General features: G+C 44.4%; 2 protein-coding genes across 5 annotated transcripts; one reads left to right on the top strand and one right to left on the bottom strand.

The window, feature by feature from the left end:
- Window positions 1-114: 114 nt before the first annotated feature.
- LOC100642473 (ATP-dependent RNA helicase Ddx1) lies at window positions 115-3,482 on the bottom strand. The gene is made up of 12 exons (XM_003402455.4): window positions 3,323-3,482; window positions 3,156-3,207; window positions 2,890-3,086; window positions 2,623-2,822; window positions 2,078-2,545; window positions 1,829-1,998; window positions 1,600-1,762; window positions 1,331-1,517; window positions 959-1,252; window positions 671-888; window positions 480-600; window positions 115-418 (listed from the first exon to the last, which is right to left on the bottom strand). The coding sequence occupies exons 1-12, from the start codon at window positions 3,336-3,338 to the stop codon at window positions 303-305; spliced, it is 2,202 nt and encodes a 733-aa protein (XP_003402503.2). The 5' UTR covers window positions 3,339-3,482; the 3' UTR covers window positions 115-302.
- Window positions 3,483-3,739: 257 nt separating this feature from the next.
- On the top strand, window positions 3,740-26,394 carry LOC100642668 (histone acetyltransferase KAT7). Of its 4 annotated transcripts, XM_048405548.1 has the most exons (14): window positions 3,740-3,938; window positions 4,038-4,506; window positions 4,590-4,835; window positions 4,925-5,188; window positions 5,266-5,445; window positions 6,101-6,112; window positions 6,182-6,470; window positions 6,555-6,849; window positions 7,146-7,390; window positions 7,492-7,678; window positions 19,187-19,280; window positions 23,891-24,037; window positions 24,204-24,310; window positions 24,888-26,394. In XM_048405548.1, the coding sequence occupies exons 1-14, from the start codon at window positions 3,921-3,923 to the stop codon at window positions 25,008-25,010; spliced, it is 2,676 nt and encodes an 891-aa protein (XP_048261505.1). In that variant the 5' UTR covers window positions 3,740-3,920; the 3' UTR covers window positions 25,011-26,394. The 4 variants fall into 4 exon arrangements, with proteins under 4 accessions (XP_048261505.1, XP_012174115.1, XP_012174116.1 ...); XM_012318725.3 differs by having other exon boundaries at window positions 6,101-6,470; XM_012318726.3 differs by lacking the exon at window positions 6,101-6,112 and having other exon boundaries at window positions 6,113-6,470.
- Window positions 26,395-26,970: the final 576 nt, after the last annotated feature.

A 26,970-nucleotide genomic window follows, 5' to 3' on the forward strand; every position in this document is an offset into this window, starting at 1 on the left:
TATACACATATACTATCTAAGTGCTATCTAAGTGCTATTATGTCTTTTCTAGAAATGATATATCAAGAATACTTCATTAATAGTTAATTATGAAGTAAATGTCGAGACACATTGTTACGAGAACTAAGATGTTATATTACTTGTAACAAATTTATATATTACATTTAGAAGTACACTACGTTTATAAATATTAAGAGACTATTCAAACACTAGTATAACATATCGAAATATAATATTCAAAGGTAGAGAAACTTAGTAAACGTAGATTCTCATATGATTACGTATTAGCATTTAAAAGTATTTTAGCTTCTTTTTACCATATGCCTCTTCAAATATAAAAGTTGTGTTTTTGATTCCAAAGAAGATAATTCGTTCACGTAGGGCGCCATTTGCTGTACATGATTTTGATAATTTGAACCTAAAAAATTATAAATATTCGATATAATTCATATTATAACACGAACACAAAATTGACATACCCATGGCTGCTTTCTTTTCTCCGTATACAACTTTCCCGTCAAAATCATTTAATGGAACCTTTATATCTGCATCGACTTGTTGAATCGTGATATTTAAATGATCCTCAATTTCAGCCAAGTACTAAAAAAATGACGTTAGTAATATCGAATATCAAAAAAAGCTAAGTATGTCATGTTATATCAAATCTTACGTTCGGTTCGTTGTACCAAATGCAACAACCACCCTTATCAGTGAGATTAGTATTGTAACAGTTCCTTCCACGAGAAGGACACCATTCGCCGTGATACCATACTTTTTCAGGAACTTTACTAACTAGTGAAATTGCTAGACCCATTCGTTCAGCTCTACCGACTCTACCTATGCGATGTACGTAGTTGGATTTCTCGTCAGGTAGAGTCATATTAATCACTAGAAAAAAATTATGTTAGCAAATCATAATTACAAACAAATTTATTAAAAGTTAGTGAAGATTACGTACTAAAAGGTAATCCCGAAATATCTAAACCTCTAGCTGCGACATCGGTACAAATCAAGAACTTTACTTCCTGCCTTTTGAACTTCTCTAAATTAGATTTGCGTTCCGCGGGCTTTCTATCACCGTGGAGACATACGCATGAAAATTGGTTTCCACCAGATTGTTTCAAATATCGTTCCAAGTTATCGCAGTCTAATTTAGTTCTACAGAAAATTATAGCTCTGTCCATGTTGTGCTCTTTAATGGCACGAATACAGTATTCACCTTTTAATATTTTCACAGCCTCTGAGAGTGTCTCTATGAAAAACATTTAATCACATAATTAAAGACAGAGGAATTTCAAAATTATACGAGTTTATTTAACTTGAAACATACCAGGATTGTTATTTCCAGGTCTTATGTTATCCCTGTTATGAATACCGTCAGTTTCTATATGTTTCCTTAAGTTATGCCAAGATTTATCTTTCTGTGGATCGATTATTACAACAACATGGTGTACTGTTTCGGGAACTGCATCTTCACCTTTTAAGTCTACCCACGTTGGAAAGTGCATCAAACGTTCCTATGCGAAGTAAATTTATTTCTTATATATTTTTTTTTACAAAATACTGCATAAAAATACGAATGGCATTATAAATACCTACCGCCATTTTTTTAACTTCAAATGCATGCAGTGTGGCAGAACAAACGATCATTTGTAATCTTTTCCCATCTGATGTAATTTTTGGTATCTGTCTGTGCAAACGATCGATTAATTCCGTGTAGCCTTGTTTCAATAAACCATCGGCTTCATCCAAAATGAAAAACCTAAAAGAATTATACTATAACAACCATTATCTTGATAAATTTGGCATAAAACGCATTGCAAAGTACCTGCAATGTGTTAAGGACAAGTAGCCACCTTGTATTAAATCTTCTAAACGACCTGGTGTTCCAACTACTATATCCACACCAGAATTTAATGTAGCAATTTGTTCTTTTACGCTAACTCCTCCAATAACTAATAATTCTCTAATGACTGGATCTTTCAAATGTTTTTTAAACTATATAGAGATATCATTTTATGTATTAAATATTTTAAGCAAAAAAGTATTTTGGGCTTAATCATTACTGATATCTTACTTTTTGAATTTGATTATATGTTTGTTCAGCAAGTTCTCTCGAAGGTTCCATGATTATAGCTTGAGGGGCATTGCATTTAGGCTTGCCATTTTCCCTATGAGTTTGGTTACTGTTTACAGGATTCTCATTTATAACTTCCTTAGGAGCCGAAGCAACAGCTATATAATCATTTGGAGGGGGATACTTAAATGGCTGTGCTCCAAAATTGAATGACATTTCTGCGTTTTTCAATACTACAGCTGGGTAAAAAGTCTGTGATTTTTGTTGTGCATTCAGAGTAAATGCTGGACCCAGATCCACACCATTCAATGTGAAGCTAATTTCACCCTTTGATAAATTCAGAAGACATCCAACAACATCGTGCATTCCAAAAGCCTTTCCATAATTATCAAATTGTTTTGCATTTGATTTTTTGCCAGTACCACCGTATCCAAAACCAAATTTATCTGTTCCTAAATCCAGTGAAGCCTATATCATAAATGCAGTAATATTTATAACTTTTTGACATCATTTTTGAAAAGCTAACAAAAATTCATGAGAATTACTTGAGATGTAGACCAGCCTACACGACATAATCCTTCATCAGTTACTATAGCTTCGAAAAAGTATTTGCCTTTTCCTAGAATTCCTTTGTTTGCTCTACAGCCATGCCATTCTTTCTGTTCACGACTCTGGCATCGTAAACCATCTGGAGTCACAGCTAATGCTCTACCTCTATCAAATAAACTTAACAACCAATGTGAAGCTGTAAATAATTAATAACATTAAAAAAAAGAATGAACATGTTATAATGAATATGAAAAAGAATGTACAATGTTGCTGATGTCCACTATTGCTCGAGGTCTTGCCAGTTTTACCAGACTCTAGATCCTTAAAAGTTTCCCAAACAATTTGCAAAACTGGTAGACAAAAGGCACCAGTTTTCCCACTGCCAGTTTCTGCAGCCATTAACACATCTCCACCACCCAAAATTAGTGGAACTGCCTCAGCTTGAACATCAGTTGGCAATCTGTGTAAAGATATTTGATGGTATTTAATATTTCTTTTCATACGCATGATATAATTTTATTTTACTTACGTCCACTCCATTTCGTCAACTGCTTTCGCGATTTCGGGTAAAACACCCATTTCTAAAATAAAATGTTCATATGTAAAACATTTTGACAATTTCATAAGCAACATCTATAATTATGATTTCTCTTATATAATTACAACGCCAGAAATATGCCTAATAGGCATATTTACCTTCGAATGCCGTCATTGTTATAATCTCAGTTTATGTCCTTTTTGGATCTAATTTAAAAACGCAAAATCAAAGAACATACGCCGGTACTCTTCTACGTCATGAAGAGATGCGTTTGGATTTTGGAATATTCGATAAAAGTGCCATCTATACTCCATGGGTAAATCACGAACTATGTAAAATATAGCAAGGAATATACATCTTACGATCTTACAAACTACTCATTTTTTTCATTTTCTTAAAATTTAAGAAATAATTTGAGACATTTAAACCTCGACATTCAATAAAAGTTATTTCTGCAATGACTTGCAAATTAGCTAAAACATTATATACAAAGAGAAAGGGAAGAACAAAACAGTTCTATCATTTTCAAACTAGTCCTAAGATCATATTGCTCATGCGCAGAACTGTGATATATGCGTGTGTTAGTATGTTGTGAGTTTGTTATGTGTCAGCCAAAATATAAAATGGAAGGTTTGTTGCTTTAATCAAGTTTATTGTAAATAATTCTTCCGTACATGTCTGGGAGGTGTACAGATATTATTGCAGAAATGATGTTAAATATTGTTTGTTGCTTATTTAAGAGATAGCACTATAGAAATGACTCCAAAATGGAAGGTATATACATCTTGTACAGGTTATACAATCACTTTGACTTCATAGTTTATATTACATACAAATCTGAATTAATGTATATGTTATTATTATTAATGATAGGCCACTAGTTCAGAATCCACCTCAACAACAAGTTCTGGTTCTTCGTCCAGTAGTTCTTCAAGTTCAGGGAGTGAATCTAGTTCATCGGATTCAGAAAATTCTAGCAGTTCTGCTAATAGTCAAAAAGGATCTGATACAGAAAGAACAAAGAGGAAAACAACGCTTCCTCCTAATAGGCATGGCAAATCCAAAACTGACACAGTTAATGCTCCACCTATAGAAAATAAAAACAAAGAAAGGATACCACCAAAGAATAGACCCGTAGTGTATTCTTCGGAATCAGAAGAATCGCCAAATAAAATAAAAGCAACAGCAAAGAGAAAACCGCCAGCTAAACCAAAAGCAACTGCTACAGTAGCACCTGTTGTTAAACAACAGAGACCACCTGCTAAATCGGTAGCTACTACAAGTCAACAAAAAAATGTACCAAATTCTAAATCAGTTGCTAACAAGCCAAACAAGCCTTGTAGTAAGAATATATATATTTAAAATCATTTATTTAAAGCAGCTTTAGTTTCGTTCAATAATTAATAATATACATTTTTTCGACAGCCTCTACAAGTACTAATGGGAAAGTTGCTGATAAATCCACAAAAACAATTTCAGAGCCTGTACAAAAGAAATTGAAAAAGAAAAGCATATTCAGCCCTGAAAATAGTAGTGAAAGTGACAGTGGTATTCCAACAAAAGCTAATTCAACTAAGCCTATAAATAGTTCCGCAAAATATCCGAAAAATCAGCAATCTAAATCAAAACCAAATGACGCAAAACAGAAAACAGTTGCTCCAAATAGACCTAGTACGTAAATATGACAAACAAGACATTTCACAACATATAGAATCATTAATATCATTAATAATTTCTAATTAATTATTTTATTGCGTTAGGTTTATTAACCAAGGCTGCACCTTCACAAAAATCAGATAGCTCCGCAAGTTCAAAGAGCTGTTCTGCAGGATCAGGTTCCTCGGGCTCAACGGATAGCAGCACTGACTCTGAATCGTCAGAAAGCGTTGCAAGCCCACAGCCACAAGTAAAGAAAAAGGATACTCAGCCAAGTACAACAATAGGTGCTACCACAAATGTTCCACCAAAGCGACCTTCAGCAACAGTTGCTCCTGTAAAACCACAAAAGTGTACGAAACGACAAGGTAAACAGTTGGTGTTATTAACTGTGATCATTTTTTATAAATAAACAGAATGTATCTTTTATCTTGCTTCCTTGTAGGTACAATAAAGAGCGAAGATGAAGCCGACGCGTCCGCCAGTGAAAAGGAGATGGATGAGCACGGAGAAACAGGTGCAACGAAAGCAACAAATAAAGGCAAACGGAAGCTCCAGACTCGGAAAGGCAGCAAGTTTCTTCATCTTCAAACAAAAGCGGCCAGCGACTCGGAATCTGATACAGGTACGAATATATGTTGTATAATAAGCTATCGAATGCGATATTTCATTACTAAGCTTATATTTCCTTCCTATCTCTTTATGTGTTATGTTTTCATTTAAAGAATTGATATTTTTTAATTACTGCCTAACATGTTTTACTGTTACAAGTATAATTAGTTGTATATCCTGAGTATATATTAGTTTTGGTTTGTTTTTTCCTGTATCGATTTTTACTGGACAACATTGCTTTAGAACTTAGATTAATTAACCGTTTTCGTATTTTCTCTCTTTACAAGTTCAGTTCCTCCTACCGATCTTTTATAGCAACCTTATTGCGAATTTCAGTATGTATATTTAGATTGTTACTGTAGTACCACCGTTCTCTCGTAGTAAATATTTCTAGATACATTTCGATTAGTTAATTGGATAAAGTCAGAATTCTTAGCATGAGTATCTTGAAAAGAGGCGGGTAGAGAATTTTCTGCAGGCGGTGGATTTAGGACTCTATGCTGCCTCCTTAACACAAAAATGCAGTATTTGCGGTTCTGGATGGATGGATTGGACATACATGTGGCTCGTAGGAATCCTCTGGTCGATGGGACAAATATTTCGTATACAAAAAAGCATGTCCAAGGTGTCCTAAGATGCAGATACAGTCTTTTTGTTTACGGCGGCAGTATGGTTCTCAGGTACGGAAACGGTAGCGTGTAAACGTATCCTGCAAATTCCCCTGATCCGGTGTGATTTATCGAGAGTAGCTGAGAGCAAGAGGAGTACCAGCAAATCACCTGTAAAACGTGCCGGCCCTAGTACCGCTGCCAGACACTCGTCCGGATCCAACAGAATATCACAGAATAGTAGTGCGTCAAACGCTATTAGCGGAAGATCTGGACAAGGCAATTATGGCCGTACACGTGTAAATAAGGAGAGAGAATGTCCCCTAGCGCCAACATGCGATTCTCGAGGTCATCTTTCCGGAAAGCTCGATTCGCATTTCACTTTAGAAGCATGTCCTTTGTACCATAACACTACGCCACAAGCTTGCGTGTAAGTGAGATTTAATTGGGATATGATAAACATGTTCTACCGGTGCATTAGATAGTAAGCAGTCTTTTTCTGTTTTCTTTGCAGAGAATTTTATAAAGATAGAAAAAAAAGAGAAGAGGAGAGGAAAAAGGCGGTAACATGTTTGGCGAAAAAGTCTCCGAAAGGTTTACACCAAACAACAGAACAGCGCAATTATCAGCTGAAAGTGCGGGAAATGAGAAACAAGTGGAAGGGAAATACTGGCGATGGAAACGAAAGCGATAGCAGTTGCGAACTTCAAGGAAACGAGAAAGATCGTCAACCACGTTTAACGAATTTAACACCAGAATACGATTTAAAATTGTTTATGGAAGCGCAAGCAATCGCTAGTGAAAAAATTGTAAGTTAGGAAGTACTACTTTCTATTCTACTTTCTACACATACGAATTATATTAGGTCATCCTATAAGTTCGTTTCGTTTTTCGAGCGGTTATATATGTTAAGATTGTTTACATACTTTTCAGTTTCATGAAAAAACGTAATCCTCCTCTCTCCCTCTAAAAATGGGAACTTCTTCCCATTTTTCAAGTGCATTGGTCCCTTATCGCCGTATGTTTATAAATCGACACATGAAATGTATACACAAAAGTCGGCCCGAATTTATGGGATGACCTAATACAATATTTTTTCTTATAGGAGAAAGAATTGAAAGAATTAGATTACGATGGCGAAGGGAGAAATGGTGGCGGCACGCGAGTCATCGAGATGGGAAAATGGGAGATGGAGGTATGGTACCAAAGTCCATATCCGGAGGAGTTTAGTCGCGCACCAAAACTTTATTTATGCGAATACTGCTTGCGATACGCAAAAAGTCGTCAAGTTCTAAGGAGGCACCGAGAGAAATGTTTATGGAGACATCCGCCCGGTCATGAAGTGTACAGGTTAATAAATAAATATAACTAATACAGGCGTTGTACATTAAACTTGTATATTTTCTCTTGTCTCATTTTTATATATTCTGTGTTTCATTCTCTGTACGCAGAAAGGACAAGATAGGTGTGTGGGAGGTTGATGGGAAACGCTATAAACAGTACTGTCAAAATCTCTGCTTGTTGGCAAAATTTTTCTTGGATCACAAGACTCTATACTACGACGTCGAACCTTTCCTCTTCTATGTGATGACTATTGGCGATTCCGAAGGTTGTCATACCGTCGGTTATTTCAGCAAGGTGAGTTTTTTATTTCATGTGACTAAATAAAAATAAAGGACTCTTGACCATAACATACATTTTTTAATGTTAACATTCACGGTAAACAACCAAGCAAATAATATCTTTCGACGTGGATTTTAATTAACATTTGCACAATACGCGTTAAATTATAAAGTAAGTTCTAGGAGAACGAATGATGCGAACAAGCGTCTTCTTGTTGTGAAACACTGGACAAATATTTTCATAAATCATTTATCAGGTTAAGAGATTATTTTCCAATACGAATTGTGCAAACGACGGGTTACTAAATTCAAACGAGAGACGTTGCGATGTAGCGAAAGCGAAGAATGCCAATGAACCGTGCATTTGTTGATTGTATTCGATGCTGTTAAAAAATAAAATCAAGCGAGGTATAAAAGAAAAGTTCTCGGGGCGTTTCTTATTAGCACGGATCTCGTAGCGACAAGTTACCAACGGTGATATTAATGCCGAGCACGTGCTTGTACGTGCGCGACTGTGCATGAACGATGGTCTGTTGTTTTTACTTGTGTCTGTTAGCACTTGCGTAAACGGTGCCCACGTTTACGTGGTAGGCGTCTCTATCGTACGACCATCATGGTTGATATTAAAATCGTTTAGCCTATTACAATGTAACGTTTTATCTCGCCTTTGTACTCTTCCTTTGATCAGTGATACACCAAAATATGACGTATCGACCTTTTCTTTCCTATCCGTTATAACGTCTCGTCGTAGGCATTAAAACTGTTCGGGAAAAGGGAAATTTTGATAAATTTTAAAGTAGACGTCATTCATCGAGGAGACGTAACTTAAGAATCGCAACTGCAAAGCGAATAAGATATTCGCGATGATCGTAAAAATTGATATTCGAGAGGAGAAGATTACTTTTGTTTTTATTTTGTGGTTTACTAGGCCCGTAATGGCATTCACGTAGCCTGTAGGGATTATACGAACGAGGGTGTGTATTGCGAAGAGGGTGTCTCGTATCCGTGACCCCTCTTTTCCCGAGCACTCCTGGTCTGGTTGGCCAGGATGTCGGTGGGAGAGCGCCGTGCGCTACGCACGCCTATTTACTGCGGAACAGCATCGCCGGAGTCGAAATCTTTACCGACGTTCAATGACCTCTGACCCTGGCAAGACGCGCCAATCTACACCTTCCCACTCCTTTTCACTAAGGGAGGAAGGGTGACGAAAATTTCCTCCAGCCCCACGCAAACGTTTACGCCTGTCTCTTTCGTTCTTCTCGCCTCTGCAAAATTCTCATCCATCTATCAGAGAATACCCCGACCTTTTTTTAGTACTTGGCGTATTTTCCACGTCGACATTTGTTCGCCCGTCTTCTTAGAAAATTTCGAACGAGCTTTATTTTCCTTCGCCAAACTCGTTCTTCCTACGTAACTCGATATTGTTCCTGAAATACTTGCAGTACATTCATCTCCTCAGCCAGGTTCTCGAAATTCCAGGGACACCGAACGCGTTCATCGTCTCTCGAATCGTTGCTCTCTAGCTAGCTGCGACAGTCTCGCGAAAATCGGATAATTCTATAATTTCGTTATCGATCGTTCCGCTCGAATTACACCGGAAGAGCCGAAAACGTGTTCTCGCAGGACAACAGATTGCGTTACACACCTTAGAAAAGGGCGTACTCCGTGGTTCTCCGCTTCCTTGCATCCGTAACAGCGGTGGCGGCGGCGACGCCGGCACAGCAGCAGTAGCAGTAACGCGGAGTCAAAATCTTTATAGACGTTCAATGACCCCGACCCTGGCCAGACGGTCGTAGGGTGATGTCGGTGATGGTAGTGGTGGTGGCGGCGACGTACAGAGAGAGGGATGACGGGGGTGAGTGGCTCTGGCGTACGTACGCTATGCGCTTACGACGTGCAGTACCAGGTGGATGGTTTAGACGAGTGGGGGATGCCGAGGGCGGTGGTGGTAGCTGCTGCAAGGGGGATGATGGTTGCAGAGGACGATGGAGAAGGGATGGTAGGGCAGCAAGGGGAGAGAGGGCGTCGCCTGGCATCGGGTCGTCAACCTTTCTGCGGCACTGCGACGTCGGGATCGTTATTATTTCCTCCTCCTCTTCCACCACCTCCTCCTCCTCCTCCTCGTCCGACACTTCCTACTCCCGTTGCTGCTACCTCTCTCTTACGTCTTTCTATGCTCTCGCCGCGTTGTCCTTCTCTCTGTACCAGCGCCATTTCTTCTTTCCTTCTCTTGCTTCTCATCTCGTTTCTTCGCGGTACCTGAAACCTCCGAAATTTTCAACTTCTTTTTCAAGTTTTCTCTTGCATCGTCTCCATTCCACGACATCTTCGCTATCACGAACTTCGCCGTTGCCCCTCTGTTAAATCTCTTTGTCATCTACTCGCTCGATGTCTCGTCGTTTCCGTATTAATGAAAATTTTCAAATTCGCCAACTGCGACATTTACCTGGACAAATTGAATTTTGCCTGCCCTCCTGGCTCTCCCTTTCGAGCAATCGTTTCGCGACCGCACGGTCGAGACAGATGATTCGAATTGTCTTTCGAACGATTCGCGGAGAAGAAGGAAAGGGGAGTCTCGTTCGCGGAATCTATCGATCGAACGAACTGTCCGGTAGTACGCTAGGATATTTCTTCTTCGTATCTTGCGGTTCTCCCCTTGGTTGACCTCGAATAATCCGGGCATTGGCCTTGAGACTGGAGGCCATTGACCCGAGCTAGACAGCCGTTGACCTTGAGTAATCCGTACATTAACCGGGCGCAGCGAACTAACTCGGGGAAATCTAGACGTTGACCTTGGGCGATGCTAGCTGCGACCTTGAATGATTCGCCCCACGTTTCGTCGAACGAGCTGCGTGGCAATGTGCACGCGGTGAACACGTTGAGAGGCGAGAAATCCGGTGGAAGTTTTCGCGCGAAAGTGAGGGGGGCAAAACGAACGAGCGAGCGGCGTTGCACCTACTGAATTTATAAATTTCGTTATTAACCACGCCGTCCACGCCTCCCTTTGGTACATTAACGCACCACTCGGTGTGCTCATCCTGCGTGTGACGTAGAATTTTTATCAATTCCGAAGCAGCCGAGCAGAAATTAAAAGGGGGTCGATTCGAGGCGTGAACATTTACAGCTTCCGGCCGTGATTACCGAGACATGAAAAGAAGCTTCTCCGGCGAATTTCGAGAAACCCCTGCCTCTTTCTCGTTCATCGCTCTGCGTTTCAACCTTCTCTCAACCCCTGGCTTCCTTTCGTGCCACCTTGACGACCTACTCGTCCTCGAAGGTTAAAGGAAAATATCGAAAAAGATAAAGCAGGAAAGAAAGAAGCGAGCTTCGAAACGGTTAAATATCGCGATAGGTGCGTAACGTCGTACGTATTACGTAGCAAAAGGACCGTGTCTAGCGTTCGTACGCAGATCCGGTGTGAGCGAGAGCACGCTGAATTAAACGTGTCTGTGACGGACCTAATACGTTTATGAAGCTTGTAATTGTTTTTTACGACACGGACAATAATGACGTTCGTAATCGTAATGCAATACGGTTTATATATTCGCGAGGCCCGTATTCCTTTAGATCCCCGAAAAAGGAGAAACGCGTGTCACGTGAAATCCAGACGGAACCGGTTTTCGGGGCCATCGGGTCCAAGATACGCACAACGGGGCCCTGTCCTGCTCCTGAAATCCTTGTATATACCTTCCACTGTCCGAGGATCCAGCAGGCTGTTCTAGTAAAACGAGATTTTCGATAGCCTTCGTGCTCGATTCCACCGATCATCCTCCATGTATCGAATTATAAACGATGCGTGTAATCGAGAGGATCCCTTCGTTATACTTGAATATACATGCTTGAACGCGTTCTCCGTACTACGATTTTCTAGCAGAAAAATCCCCAAGAGATGTACACTGTCCGATCCTTACGTTTCCACGGTCGAAAATCGCTTGCGATCTTTCGGAGGAACAAAGTAAAAATTAACCTATCGAGCACGAAGGTGAAAAAGGTTTAAGTTTAAGACAGGAACTCGATACTTTTCGAAAAGCAAGCTCCTCCAATTAATGCGTCAATGAAGACGTATCTATTTCCAATATCCCCGGCCAGACATCGTCTCGGAACAAGAAGGTTCGAGTCTCGGAGGCAAGGAAAGAATATACACAGGCTGAGCGTATGCGGCGTGTTCCGAGCAAACGAGACGACGGCATATCCTCTTACGTAGGTATTCCAGACAGGATCCCGCGTGAACGAAGAAAAAAAAAGAACAACGAGGAACACGACACGCATGTCGAACATCGGCACCTACACACCACAATACACTCATCCTTTCCTGCTGCCATGATACGGATGAAAGAGTGTCTCTCGATGGGGACAGCGGAGAGTGTCTTAAAAGCGAGAATAAATCTGCGAGACGCGACATGGTGTATTCTAATCACGTTACTCTATCGAATTCGACAAATAGACACGGAGAATGTCCGATCGAAATGCTGCCGTTAGTACCGCAGTGTGGTGTAAGTAAAGAACGATGATAATCCCTGCCTTCTATAAGAAAAGTTCTGAAAGCTTTACGAAGTTACGGTAGTAAAACACCGTGGAAAAGGCGTTGAGAATCGGTAGACGGTGTATCCGTGAAGTCGCACCGATCCACGGCTACTCAGGACTCGTTTGCCTAACTTCCGGTGGTGCGCCAGTTAGCCCATCACGAACCGTTCCACTGTATATGTCCTGAATAATGCATACAGAAATGGAGCGAGTGGGTACCTTCTAGAAACGAACGAGCGAATGAGAGAGAGAGAGAGGGGGGGGGAAAGAAAGAGGCAGAAGAAACGAAAAGGAAAGAGGTAAAAGGGAATACGCGGCGCAGAGAAAAGGATTAAGAGGAAGGTACCTATCTCTGAGCTTGCAAAAAGAGAGACAGATTTGCAGGTCGAAGAACGACGTTGGGTCGATGCTTGCAACGCAATAAATAGACAGGATCTGACAGCGTTTATATCTCCGAAAGAGCAAAGGATCCGGCAAAAGCGTGTGCACAAAAACGAATGAAAGCGAAGAGAGAACGTGCAGGATCGTGAAACGAGAGGAGCAAAAAAAGAAAAGAAAAAATTTATATGAATCGTTGGGGAGGAAGAAAGAAGAAAGTCATGGAGGAATTTAAACGGACGAGAATGTTGTTCTGAAAATTGTTGCCTTTTGTCTCCTTCTAAGTGGTTCTTTCGTTTCGACAATAAGACAACCATACATGGGATGGGTGTATCTCGAATACGCGACTGTACAGTGGTTTTAAGAAGTAAGTTCGTGACGAGACCATGTTGACTAGAATCAAAACGATTTTTATCGTATCAACCGTTAACGCGGCGGGGAAATTTAGCGAGGCGAGCGCTTCTACCCTTTCGAGGAACGAGGATGAGGGCTGGTTGTACATAATATGTAAATAGTTGGAGCCCGAGGCGTTTATACCCAAACGATGTATAAAGAAGGAAAGGATCAGACAGAGCGGTAACTGAAGAGGCGGGGAACGCAAGAGTGGAGGATGGAGGCTAAATATAAACGCCGGAGGATCGCTTTGAATGGCGGAAAAATTTGATTTCGCAGATAAATGTGTTTGTTATGGAGCCGCTGGAAGAAAATTATAAAACGCGTCGCCTATGAGGTACAAAAACGGACGGGTAAATGCGAGGAAGGAAGAGACGACTGGACGACATATAGAAAAGATAAAAGAACGAAGGAGCAGAGGCGAAGATAAAGGAGACAAAGAGGAAAGCGGCTGGAAGAAAGGTGGTCAAAGAATCGGTCAATTTTCCTTAAAAATATCCTGCAGGCGTGGTGCGAGGCGGAAAAGGGAACGAGAGAGTGGAAGGGGAGAGGTGGTGGCGCGCGAAAAGGACTGCAGGAAAGCAGAAAAGGAAAGGGATGACGTAGGGTAACATGGGAGTACGAGGACGAGTAGTAGTAGAGGTCGTCGATACGATACGCGGCGGCCTCTTGGAGAAGAGGTTGGGGTAGGCTCGCCCAACCCTCCACCTCCATCCACCTCGGTCGGACTTCCCCTCGACCTCTCCTCTTTCCTCCCTGCAAAACCTCACCCCGACCGGGGTCGATCGATGCCAGACAGTCCTGTTCACACGACCAAATCCCGCCGAATACACATCGTCCCTAGAAGTTGGGGTAGGGTAGAGCTCTAGCTCTAGTCCTCCTCTTCCTTCTCGTTCTCCTTCTTCTCTTTCATCTCTTACATCTCCTTACGTTCGCTATGTCGTCGCTACGAGTTTTGCTCGCGCTTCTCCTTCGTGCTATTCCTCCTTACCCTCCGCCCCTTTAATTCTCTTTTCGCGCGTACTCGACCACGATGTCATTATCCACGTCGTGTCTCATGACAGAGAGCCGCAAGTGTGTCGTCGTGGTTTCCAGTTTCCTGTACCATCTTTTGCACCTCATCTTTTCTGTTTCTTTCTATCATTTGGTTACGAACGCGTTAAAAAAAAAAAATCCACGTGGCTAGGCTTCCTACTGGTGTTTCCTGAGCCGAGTACGTCCGAGCGCACGGTCGGTACCCGTATCGCGACATCAAACGCGACATCGTCGTCGCCCTATGCCGATTCCACCAGGCCCGACAGGTTCTTCGGATGTTACTGCTCGTTTTCCTTTTAGACCTTGACCTTTGTTCTCGGCCAACCGTCCTCGACGATCGCATCTCCACGCAGTTTCGTTTTACATCGCTGCAAAAATACTCGCGGGCGAACGAACACAGAATCGAGTTATACACACACTGCTCGATCTCGCGTTTTTCAACGGCGTCCGAGATTAGCGAGCACTAATCTAATGACAAAAATACATTTCTCGAGGGGGAAGCCCATATTCCGGTCGTGTCTAACTACGTCTCTGACGTCCACATCGTCCCTGTAGCATCCGTTTGCGCATGGGTGGAATTAAACAACGTATACGTCGACAGCGTTCCACTCGTCCACGGAATTAATAGACATCGCCGCGGCATTGATCAGATATCGGCACAAGAGCCTTCCTTTTCTCAATACCGTAGGATCGTATAAAAGCTCATTGTTCCAGCCGCAGAAATGGCCACTTCGAAATTCTTTACCGTCCCAGGCAGCGCAGCGCTGCGTCTTCGTTTTATGATCAACGAGCCGTCACGAACAGCTATGTCGAAGAAACTTCCAATCTATAGTCTTCGATACAGTTATGTTCGCATTGACATTGTACCAAAGAGTGGTCGTATGAACACGGAAAACAAGAAATGTTTCGATATTCTTGACCGTGTCAACAAACTTCGCTCTAGTTACTAGAGTCCGAGGAAAGTTTCAACTTTTACTCGGATGTACAAAGGACTTTCGGCTGTTCGTTGGCCGAACGAAGGTCCGTTGGATTAATTTACCGTTGAACGGTATATGTATACGCAGGAAATGTACAAGGGGTCCCGAGCGAACAAGCGAACGGACGAACGCGCTTTGGGTTCGGGCCAAAAGGAAAGCGGTGTTCGCTCGAAAGGAGCGAGGGGAGCGAAGGGACGGAGATAATAAGTCGGCAAAATTTTTCGCACAGAGGACGATGGACAAGCGGAAACCTATCGGGGAGTCGTGACAATTTCTCTTCGGATTTAGAGGGACGATGATGGCCAGGGTTAAACCGTAGAACCGTTAAACCCTCTGCTTTTTCGAATACGTACCTGCCATTGATATTGAATTTACAATGTCCCAAGGGATAGCCCTCGTCAGATACGTTCGACCGAGAACTCTCTAGCTTCTGGATCGGTGGTCCATCTTTTTGTTCCTTTTTTTACTTTGTCCATAACTGACCATAAATGCCAGTTGTCATCGATACAATCGCGAACGAGCAAAGATGCGTTTGGACGTTAACGAAATTTCTCCTAGCAGCTAGTTCGTGAACATTTTCGTAGATTGCCTTGTAGCGAATATTTTCTGCTCCATTAGAGGCAAACTCGTACGTGAAAGCAGTCAATTTCTCGCGTTCCGATCTCGCCGAGTACACGGAACTTCGCGTACACCCCGTATGTCGAGAGGAACGCTTTGTTCGGTATAAAGAAAGTGGAGGAGGAAACTCGGTGCATCTAAATATAGAAGTGACCGTCGCGAAGAACTGTATAACCTTTAAGCAACGTTCACACCATATGCCGACCATGTATCATCGAGAAATTCATCGAGCAATCGAAAATAGAGTAACTTGGCTGCTAAACGATCAATAAGAAAATTAACCTTGCTTTTGTCCCTGTTACGCTAACCTCTGGTAACCTCGTTATCGTATCTAATCGATAAACTCTCTTCGAATTCCATGTTCTGATACGAAATCGCCGCAAGTGCGAACGGTTTTCTGTCGCGACAAATCCGCCGGGAGAAAGGAAAAGAGAGGATTATTAGCTAGATCTCGTTACCCCGCCACGTAGACGTTCGTTCACCTACGCGTATATATCACTTGCACAGCAACGTCCCGCCTATGCGACGTGTTTATAAGCAGTCGGGGATCGAGGTGAGACAGAACGAACGGCCGGTCGATCGGTCGCGTTCCGACGCCTCTGTCGTTGCGCGTTCTTACTTCATGACGCGACGATACGCAGAAAAGAGTACTGACCGGTCGAAAGCCTTTTACGATCGACGTTAGACAACTCTGCTTTCTACGACCGCGGTCGCGATCGATAACGACCGCTGTAGAGATCGTTGGATAGGAACCTAGGACGCGGCGCGTTCCTTATCATCGGCCGCGAGTCGAGTCGCGTCGCTTTGTTCGTGAGACTCACGATCATCCGGTGAACAACCAAAGGAGAATTCCAGGAGGAAAAGAAGCGGAAGAAATAGCGCGAAGATTCGATCGAGAATCGTGGCCGCGAGGCGTAATCGCAACACGATACGGAAAAATTTATAGCGTTCAACCCGTCCTCTCGTTCGACGTCTGTAATTTATAGAAATAATCGCTGGCTTTTAGCTACCACGATTATGCACCGACGAGCGCGTTCGTCTGTAGGGCATCGGATATTTCCAATACGAAAGTAGCTTTTTGTTGGCTATCTCGACCTAGAGGCATTCGTATCGAAGAATGGAAGGACGATTGGTTGTCCGGATGGTCAGAGTCACCGGTGACGATTAATACGCTCCACCTTGCCGCGTTTCGTGGATGAAAAGAGACGGGAGGAGACCGAGTATCGATTCTCCGGCCCACTATATCTATAAAAGAAGCTGTACCGAATTCATCTTGGCGTAGACTCGAATCGAGCGTGGTGCTTTTGGAATGTCAGACTCGAAAAGAGGCTCGCGATCCAAGCGTCTGACTCATGGAGTCGAACGTTAATCGATCGACCGCGATTTTCCTCTCCTTAAGCAGAAAGACTCGAAGAGACACGGCTCGTTTCGCGACGACGTGACTCGAGCCGGCGTGGCCGATCGATTTCGTCGAATCGTTTTGTCGTCGGCAGTAGCCTTCTCTCCGGGGGACGAGCAGACAGAAACGAAAAAAGAGGAAAAAAGGAGGAAAAGCGATGTGTAAGGGGCTTTCTTGCGTGGAACTCGTACAGTGGGGACTCGGAGACGTCCCTGAGTGGAGCAGAGACTACTGGCCCAAGGACGTCGCGGGGCCCAGATTCTACCCTTCTCCTCTCCTTCTCACCAGCTCGCGTTCGTCTCTCCTTTTTCTCTGTGTCCCTCTCCAATGCTCTCAGATGCCACGAACACGTTTCTCCGGATCTCTTCGTCTTTCTAAAAATTCATTCGAGTTGCGTATCGCAGCTCTGGCGTATTTCGTCTTTGGCTTTTAGCAATTGGTCCGCCGGATCGACTGACTAGTCTATCGAGATGGCTGTCTACGACACACTCGTACATAGGGCCCACACCTTTCTTCTCTTTTCTGCGCTTTCACCCCTCCCTCTACCAGAATCTCTTTCTACCCTGTATATGGCTCTCCTTTCTCATCCTACGACCAACACAGACACACCAACCAGGTACTGTACATAGACGTGTCCGTACAAGCATGGGCGAGTCTTCTCGAGTTGTGTCCTTCGAACCGTTGCTGCCCCACTCGGCAGTTAGCAACAGCACGGCTGCCACAGCCGGAAATACCGGGTGTTCGAGTCGTACTGGGCCCACTGCTGCCCGACGAAATGGGACCAAGGGGCGTGCAATGATTAACGACAACGGACTCTATGCGCTATGCTCCCAAAAATATGAACCGTGGAATCGCGAAACGCGGCGAACTTTCCTTCCAGCCAAATACGCGATCTTCGAAGGTAACCCAATTTCCATTCGAAATCTTTGTCCGTGGTTGATGATAAACGAAGCTTATCGTAAAGACGCGGCCGATAATCCAGAAACCGCCCGTTTTTTAAGGCGAGGAATGAAAGGAGATCTTTCTTTCTTCTGTATTGCGATGGACGGTCGTTACCTAGCCGAACTGGTATCCCACGATACGATTGTCGCCTCCATTGGTTATCTTTTTGATACACGTATGTGCCGATCTTTCTTCTCCTATATTCCTTTCTTACTTTCCGTCGAATGCATGCCACCTCTTCGCATGCACCTCGGTATGTACCAAACCGATTTGCTCAGTGGGAAACGTTGCGAGAGCTAAAAGATCGATGGCAATTGAAACAATCGAAATTCGTGCATAGAACCTTGGTCACTTGTCACCATACCACGTTTTCCTTACTCCGAGTTCATCGTGGACACTCCCATGAATTTGGTATAGATGTAATTTCACGCGAAATTTATCTAATCTGCCGTTGGCAGCGATACACGTAGAATGCATACTATCCGTAGGTGTACGCCCACTCTGGTGTCACGGTAAAAATACGTTCTCGAAAAATGGACGTGCTCATTCGCAAGGCAACCGAGGTCTATATTTAAAACGAGATATTTCCATCATCCCGTTTTCACCCGTTTCTCCGATCGACCATTCCTTGCGAAAAGCCAAATTCGACCGGACAGAGACGGAGAAGGACCGTTTAATAAAACACATTACGATTTCCTCGAACGAGGCGTCGCGTCGTCCAAAATATCGTTAACCCATTGTGTTTTTCGCGTGACGAAGGTCGCGACGCGACGCATTTTCGTCGCGTTAACGTCATAATAGCCGCCGATTCTGTCTACTGCACACGCAGTCGCCTGGGCGGAGCGTGTCGTGCGTGCTAACGACCGTGCTACTAGAGAAAATATTATTTCGCTTTTCCACGTAAACCCGCCTGTCTTTCGACCTTTGTAACGCAGCCCCGATAGTCAGAGTGGCTTCATTCCGTACGTCATCGGGATAATGAAGAAAAAATCGTTTCTTTCGGTCTTTGACGTCTCTCCGCGATACCGCCTCGTTTTTTCATTCTCCTCGCGTTGTCAAATAAATGATTTGGGAGTGGTCCAAGTACGATGTACGACTAACGATAAAATGATCGAATCCAATCTTCAAACAGAGTAATGCATATAACGAATGTCGAAATAACAAAGAATTTATCAGTAATTTCGGATACGTACATATGTATACCAAAGAGATTGCCAGTAAGAACGGACACATAAGATTTTCACTCGTTATGTTCCAGGAAAAGAATTCTTTTCTCAACTACAACGTGTCCTGCATTCTGACGCTGCCACCTTATCAACGCCAGGGATACGGCCGACTGCTGATCGACTTTAGTGAGTATACTCGTACGAGTTTTTACAGCGTTCAGACCGCTCAACCTTGGCGAGTCCAAGGAGACAGAGTATGACGACATCCTTCCGAATGAAATCGAAAGGATAGCCGAATTAGGAACCGGAGTTTATAGGAACGCCTCCGCGGTTTCCGTGGCATGATTTCTCTTCGACTCTTGCGGTCTCTACGATTGAAAGGCCTCGTCCGGCACGCGCTACCGAAATACCTCGATACCCGACGAACGACGGTCTCCATGGTTTTCTATCGTTAAAGAACCGCAGCCATCCAAAGGTGGCGCTTATGTCCAAATCGCCAAAAGCTTTAAAGAGCGACTCCTTCTCGTGAAATGCGTCGTTCGTCGTTCAGTTATCGTAAATGGATAGATAACGCGTATGACCATCTTGTTTCGTTTAATCTGTACGTAACGATCGTACGATCAGAGGCAACGGTATCGATACATGCGACACGAAGGTTCCTCAAAGACGCAAGAAAGAGAAAAGAAACTAAGACGCGCGAACGCAATCGATTCGCGCGTCTCGGTTGTTCGCCGCGTTTCGATTCAGCGATCCGGATATAAAGAACGGAAAGGTCCGTTTGCCCGTATTGTCCCCTATTTACGCGTCTGGGAACCTCGCAAGAGAGAAAGAGAGGCTGATGCGAAAAGGAGGAAAAAAGGGAAAGAGAAGAAAAGAGAACAAGAAAGAAAGGAAGGAGGGGAAAAAAGTACAACGGCGGTGAGTTACGAGCATCTCCGTTGGCGTAAAGTCGCTCGACTCGAAAACCCTCTTCCGGCGTCCGCGGCGGGCCCGCGTGTACACCGCGAAGCGTAGCGTTGATAATTAAACGTGGGCTTTTTGCCGTGACGTCATTTTCATTGATGCCGACGAGTCGGGACAGGAGTATGGGTCGCGCTCGTAGGGGTAGCACGTCAGACTCTGCGAGAAGGGAGGACGGGGCTAGAGAACGAGAGAAGGAGAGAAAGAGAAAGAGGTGGCTGGGCTTGTGGGTCGACGTACTATGCGTCGGGCGAGAGTCGTTGGGATCGTAGTTGGGGGTTTTAGCCCTGGCAGCTTTTCCACAGGGGATGCCGCGCGTCGCGGCGCGAGAGACGTTACTTGGACTCTCTCTCTCTCTCTCACTCTCTCTCTCTCTCTCTCTGATGGTGGTGGTGGTGGTGTGTCGATGCTGCCGGTGCTAGAAGTGGCGGCGCGATAGTAGTGGTGGTAAAATGGTAGCACGGTGGTGGGAAGGATCTCGCGGTGGTAGTGGTGACGGATAATGGAGAGCGTAGGTTGGAGTGGAATGGTTAGCGGAAAGTGCGACGCCCGGCGTCTCGCCGCATCGATCGACCCCCACAAACCCTGTACAGTTGGCCGCTGCCGCGCTGTACCTGCTGGTGGCTTATACACACGAGTACCGCCGTACTGGCGCGCGTACACGCACATAGTCGCGAACGGGATTCGTCTGGCGCGCGCGGGGTGTGTCTGATGCATCTTGTTCCATGGAGAAATTTCTAGCAAAAATTCGATAGAGACGGTTTCCCTGGAAATTCGCTAGCTACCTGCCGAAACGCGCTGTGTTCTTGTCTTCTAGCTACCTCTTGTTCTCTCGTATTACGCGTTGGATCGTAGTTACAGGCGGACCACGTGCTCGCATAACTCGTGGCTGCTACCTCCGCATCGGAGGAGACGTATGTTACGCATGAATCGCGATACCCGTTCGTCGATGCAACGCGGCATCCAGGTTCGATCAAACAATACCGATAACTGACACTTTAGCGAGTGCCAACGAATTGTCCGGCCAGACACACCCTCGGCATCCTTCTTGGACTTGAGAAAAGAGGAGAAAGAGAGAAAGAGACAAACAGCGAGATAGCACGGGCCGGCCCTACAATGATTTCCACCTAGTTCGATTGGAAACGGCATAGGGCTCGCGATCGTATGACCTCCGGTGACCTCGCCCCACGGAAGCCTCGTAGGGCGGAGGATTGGCAGGGCTACCGACGCCCTTTTCCTCCTCGTAGGGCAGCCAACACGCAGTGGAGAGGTATGAGAGTCCACGAAGCTTTCCCCTACCGAGCTGCTGTCACGCCGATCCATCCACCCTCCCCTGCTGCTGCTACCACTGCTAGTGCCGCTTCCTCTTCGACCCTCGCCTCCTCGTTATTCTCTCGTCCTTCCAGTCAGCGTTACCTTTCTTCTTGCTCGATTTTCTACCACCACCTATACCACCGCCAGCATCCAGCGTTCCGCGCCGATCCCAAAACTCTGCAAACTGAACGAACGCGTAATGAATGCGCCGCTACCTTCCTGGAGCTATCCCTGTGCCACCGAGAAACAGAGAACGCACCGTAGCAGTAGAATCGGGACGCGAAGAACGAGGAAGAGAGAGACAGAAGCGCGCGATTTCAGAGAATCGAAGAGGAGGTGGAAAAGAATTGGGAGAGGGTGGCGGTGACTGCGGAGATAGAGGGTAGACCGTCCGTCCTATCTTTGTCCGTGGAAGGTAGCGCGCGGGGTCCAGCAGCCTGGAGGAGGAGGAGAAGGATGGTCGTTGAACCCCTCAGCCTCCAGGACATCCTGGAATAATCCCGGCACAGGACCGGTCCTCGTGAGCTGCTCGGATACTCTGTAAAAATCGCCTCGCCTCCCTTTTGCCGTACTGCTCTCCCGACACCTGGCAGTATGTTCTCTTTCTCTCCAACCCTTCCTTACTCTTCCGTACCTTTGCTACGCCGCTTTTTCTCCTTCTTTTTCTTTCGCCTTTAATCGCGAGACACTGTTATCGCGTTGACCTCGATTATTCGGATAATGAGAATTCCGCGGTTATTTCGGGAACGTTGCCGAGCTCGTTGAAGATGTTTCCGCGAGGATTTCGCCTGACCACTGCTGGTCATTGAACTTTACGGTTTCCGCATGTTCTGGAAACCGACATCGACGTGTCTGAGAAGCGGAAGAGCCGTCGTTATCTCGAACGTAAAAGAGAACTATAGTCGATCGGAGTTTGCCCATACCGTGCATAAAAGCATCGAAACTTTCTCGTTCGACGTCGTGCTCGTACTCCGATCGACTTTTATTTTTGGACAAATACCAACAAAAGTTCCAGAAATCTGTGCCGTACCTATATTTCCTGGCATTTAACGTACGTCGTGCTGCGAACGATTCGAGGACATAGCCCCTTTCGAAACGCGTTTTCGCGAGCACATGCACGTTCGTTACAGAAGTTCTCTCTACTAGACTGCATTGAAATAGCCGCTGGAATATTCTCGGATCAATGGTTTCGCGTGTCTTTTTAGGAATAACGGCATACCGATGCGAAATCAATACAGGCCGCGCGTGTCTGCTTCTTACGAAATATAACGGATGACCCATAAACGAAGAAATCTCTTTAGTCCCGCACCGCCGATACAATTTATTTAATTAGTTAATTAGTTCACACGTGAGGAATAAGAAACCTTAAACGTCGGCTCGTGTCGCGATTCGTTCAGCCGTCTTGTCTTTCTCGTGCGCCGAAAGTACTAGCGACGGACATGGTCTAATTGCAATAGCTAAGAGAAGGAAGAGCAGCGCGAGATTTCACGAACATTCGAAATCGATTCGAGAATCCTCTCTTCCGACTGTTCTTTCTGACGATTTTTCGCGGATAGGTACCTACACCGTCGTAGGATACAAACGAGGCGTGACGAACATTCAACCAGACTCCTGAAGCAGCCGGACATCGCCAGTGCCGTATACTTCGACAAGTTCCCAGAGTCTTTTCCATTTAGAAACGCTAGGAATTTTAATCGCCGCACTTATTATCGCGCCAATCGTTTTTTTTTTTCTCTCGTCCTTACAAACTAGTTTTATAAATAGATTCGTGACATTTACTATGAATTAGCCTCGATGGAAATAGCATATCCTAGACCAAGTTGAAATGATTTTCGATACGGCCCTGGCGCCGCGGCATTTCATCCTTCGTCGGTCACTGACACCAGAAATGGCTTATAGTGGTAGCGTCGATTCAGGATGGAGACGTATATTATGTGTGTGCACGTGAACGCGCGCATGGTCTCTGTACCTATGCGGCTTCGACGGCCACCGGTATCTCGTGCAATTGGAATTTCATAGTCTATCTAGTGGTCCGTACACAAGGGCGTAATGTAGTGCCCAAGTAACGAGAGGATATTACGGAGGAAATGATAACAAGTTTCTAGAAGTTGTTACTTCATTCCTCGTACAAATTCGGGAAAATTCTACGACAAACTTCGCAGAATATCGATTAACGATCGAATCGGGGGGTTCGTAATAGAAGAGGAAGACACTTTCTAGTCGATTTTTATCCTGTTCCAAATGAGAAAGGAGATGCTGTTAACGAGGACTATGTAAATTTTTATTCCGCAATAAGTCAGAACATGGATAGTTCTGTATAATATCCGTTACACATAGACCCTGAAATGTATGTAGCTCTTTAAAGAATCAAAAAATTTGACGTGAGTCGTTTTTGTTAAAACATTCGAGATCAGCCGTTTATTGATCTGTTTCCCCCCGCGATATCTCATCGATCACGCGCGAGCAAATTCCTGCCAAACAAACCGAACAAAAACGAAACGTTATGTCCATGTTTTGCGCAGGTTACTTATTGACCAGGGTGGAGAAAAAGATTGGCTCGCCCGAAAAACCCCTGTCGGATCTGGGCTTGATCTCGTATCGCAGCTACTGGAAGGACGTTTTGCTGCAGTACCTCTGCAATTTCGGGGGCAAGGAACTCTCTGTTAAAGGTAACGCAATACCGGCCGCGAAGCACACGCCTTGCACGCTTTTCACTGATTTTACAAGACGCGTTATTTTAAGAGCGCCGATACAGAGAAGGAGATCGTGCGTTGTCCGAGACATTCGAATCTCTCGACGTTATCCATTCGCCCCGTTTTGCGTATTGTTTTTCAGATATCAGCAAGGAGATGGCCATTGATTCGTACGACATCGTCAGTACCCTGCAGGCTCTCGGTATGATGAAGTACTGGAAGGGAAAGCATATCATTCTGAAGAAACAGGTAAGCCGTTCATTGTTATTCTAATTTGCCCCGAGGCTCCTAACCGAGAGAGGATTTCCCCCGTGCAAGGATAGTTCGTCTTACGTCTCCCCATTTCCCCCGAATCAGCTCCAGCGTGTCATCGAATCTCACGATTCGTAGAGACCAGCTCTTGAAGCAGATATTCGTTACGAAATCATCAACTAACATGGCCTCGTTGCTGCAAACTTATACGCTCGTAAATTACGTTAAACAGTTTCCGCGGGGGCAATCAACCTCGCAACGGAGAAACGGTATTGCGCATGGTTCCGCAACGGTCCTTCCTTTTCTTCGCATTCGATTTCTCTCACCCCTCGTGGTCGAGGTAAAATACTAATAGACTTCGGAATCAAAGTACCAATGGTCAAAGAGCGATATCGCGATTGAAGTAGCGGTCGATAGTCAAAGGGTCAAAAGTGTATACCGTTTCTCCGTACGATTGGTCGAGGTGTTCCGCTAAAAAGGAACGATTTCGAAGAGAGGAGGTCGAGTCATCGTGTCACAGGAAACGAATAGAAAAGCGAGGCGAACCGGTGGAGAACCGTTGAAATAATTTCAGGACGTGATCGACGACTATAAGGAGAGGGTAAAGAGACGAGGACCCGTCTACAAAGAGATCGATCCGGAGTGTCTGAAATGGAATCCCTTCCAGCCTCCCAAGACGCCCTCCGCCTCGAACTAAGGCTTGCAGCAGGAGCCGGGAATGACGCCGACGCCGACGACGGCCTTCCCCTTCTCTGTCTCAGCTTCTCTCACACGCTTGTTCATCGGTGTCGACCAAGGGCGGTGGTCGATCTCTTTCTTCTCTCGATCGTCTCCTTCGTTTTTCCCTCTTCCCTACTCACTGGCAACCTCTGTCCTCCTTTTTCCCTTTCTCGACCGTTCTCGTTGCCTTTCGCGAGACTCGACCAAGTCATGAACCATGTCGCGTGGATTTTATGCTCACGACCGTACGGTAAAACCCGTGAAAATCCTTCGAGAAATTCTTTCTCGGGCGCAGCCTTCGAACACCTCCGCGTGACACCGAGGTCAACGAGTGAACAGTATTTTCGCGGCGACATTCGATTACCCGAACATCGAGCTTCCCGACCCGTTCAACTTGCCGATCGTGTTCCGATTATTTATTCGGTAACAACACAGCAGGAGAGATAGAATCACCGCCCATCGATAAAATCGAGATTTCGTAATCAAGAACTAACGAGAATACAATCGTTAACGTCGTTCGTCGATTTCTCACGAGCAATAATCCACGGTTCGATTATTACCGTTCGTACAACGTGCAACCAAAGCGCCACACATGGTAAAGCATATTTCCACGATTTTCGGTAGAATGAAATACACCGCGGCGTGCTTATAGCCGGTTCAGGTGAGAGAGATACGTTATTGATCGTGCTAGCGAACTGTGTGCGTGGCGAGCTGCAAAACAACGAGTTTCGAGCGTAGTGCTAGAGGTCCGACGTCTTCGGTCGGGCCTGATAGACTACGTGAAAATGAATCCGGAAACTATCAAGTTAAGGTTGCACGGAATCGATATAAACGAGCGTTCCTACGTACGCGATATGTCGATCGACGACGATCGTTTGAAAGCCTCTCTTTTTCTTTCGAATGCCACGATTCTATGGACGATCGCTGATTCTACGAACGTTTACAGACTGTTCACGCAATAGCGAATGTAACATGTAAGGAAATACTGTAAGAGGATAGGTGTTGAATATCGAACTGGATGAATGTTACTCGCATACGCTCGTACACACATACGATTAATGGAATGAGAATTCTTTGTTCGTACTTTTAATTTGTTTTATTCGTTCTAAAGAATTCGATACAAGTATTCAGGTTGAGAGACACTGTGTGCTTATCGCTACAACGGAAGAACGTTTGTGTCACGCATAAGTTTTTCCTGCGGATACTGTAGAATTTGTTACGACGATCTTCCAATTATCGATGGCTCCCTTCGTTGACCAAGAGTTGGCTACTAGCAATCTGTAAATTAAACGTGTTTCATAATCTTGTATGTTATAAAATGTACAATACTATTTATAAAAATACAATTTTTATCGACCGAACCAATGCAGTATGTATATGATTCCATGTATATATACCCTCATATGCAATCAACACAGTGGATCCAAAACTTTTATGACGCTGTTACAGAAAAACAAGCGATTCTGACAACGATAGAACTTTGCTCAACTCCCGTGTCTGCGGCGTGCTGATTTCTCGCGAGCAGTTGCGATATGTGATTTCATGGAATTGACGAGGACGTCAAATCACACGCGTCTGATTGCACGCCTCGTTGCCGGTGTAAATTATTTACGTCGTTAATCGTACAATTTGTTTTTCACGACTATTACGTAAGAATCCGTATATATCTTATAACAAAAATTTGAAAAGGTTCTTTGCGTGTGAAAATTTTTGTCCTTTAGCGAACGACAAAAGTGGAAACATATACGTAGTCCTCTGGTGACGCGTACAGAAACTTTCTTGAAAGTTTCGAACGCAATTTGAATTCCATCCTTGAGTATCTTTTTATTTTAAGCAGATCGATTCAGGGCTATCCGATCGATCGAATATGCGGTACGTAAATTCAACGTACTAATAATTCGAGAGAATTTACGCGGAAACAACGTTTCTTTTTGTTC

The sequence above is a fragment of the Bombus terrestris genome, chromosome 4, assembly GCF_910591885.1.
Source record: "Bombus terrestris chromosome 4, iyBomTerr1.2, whole genome shotgun sequence".
Taxonomy (NCBI): Eukaryota; Metazoa; Arthropoda; class Insecta; order Hymenoptera; family Apidae; genus Bombus; species Bombus terrestris.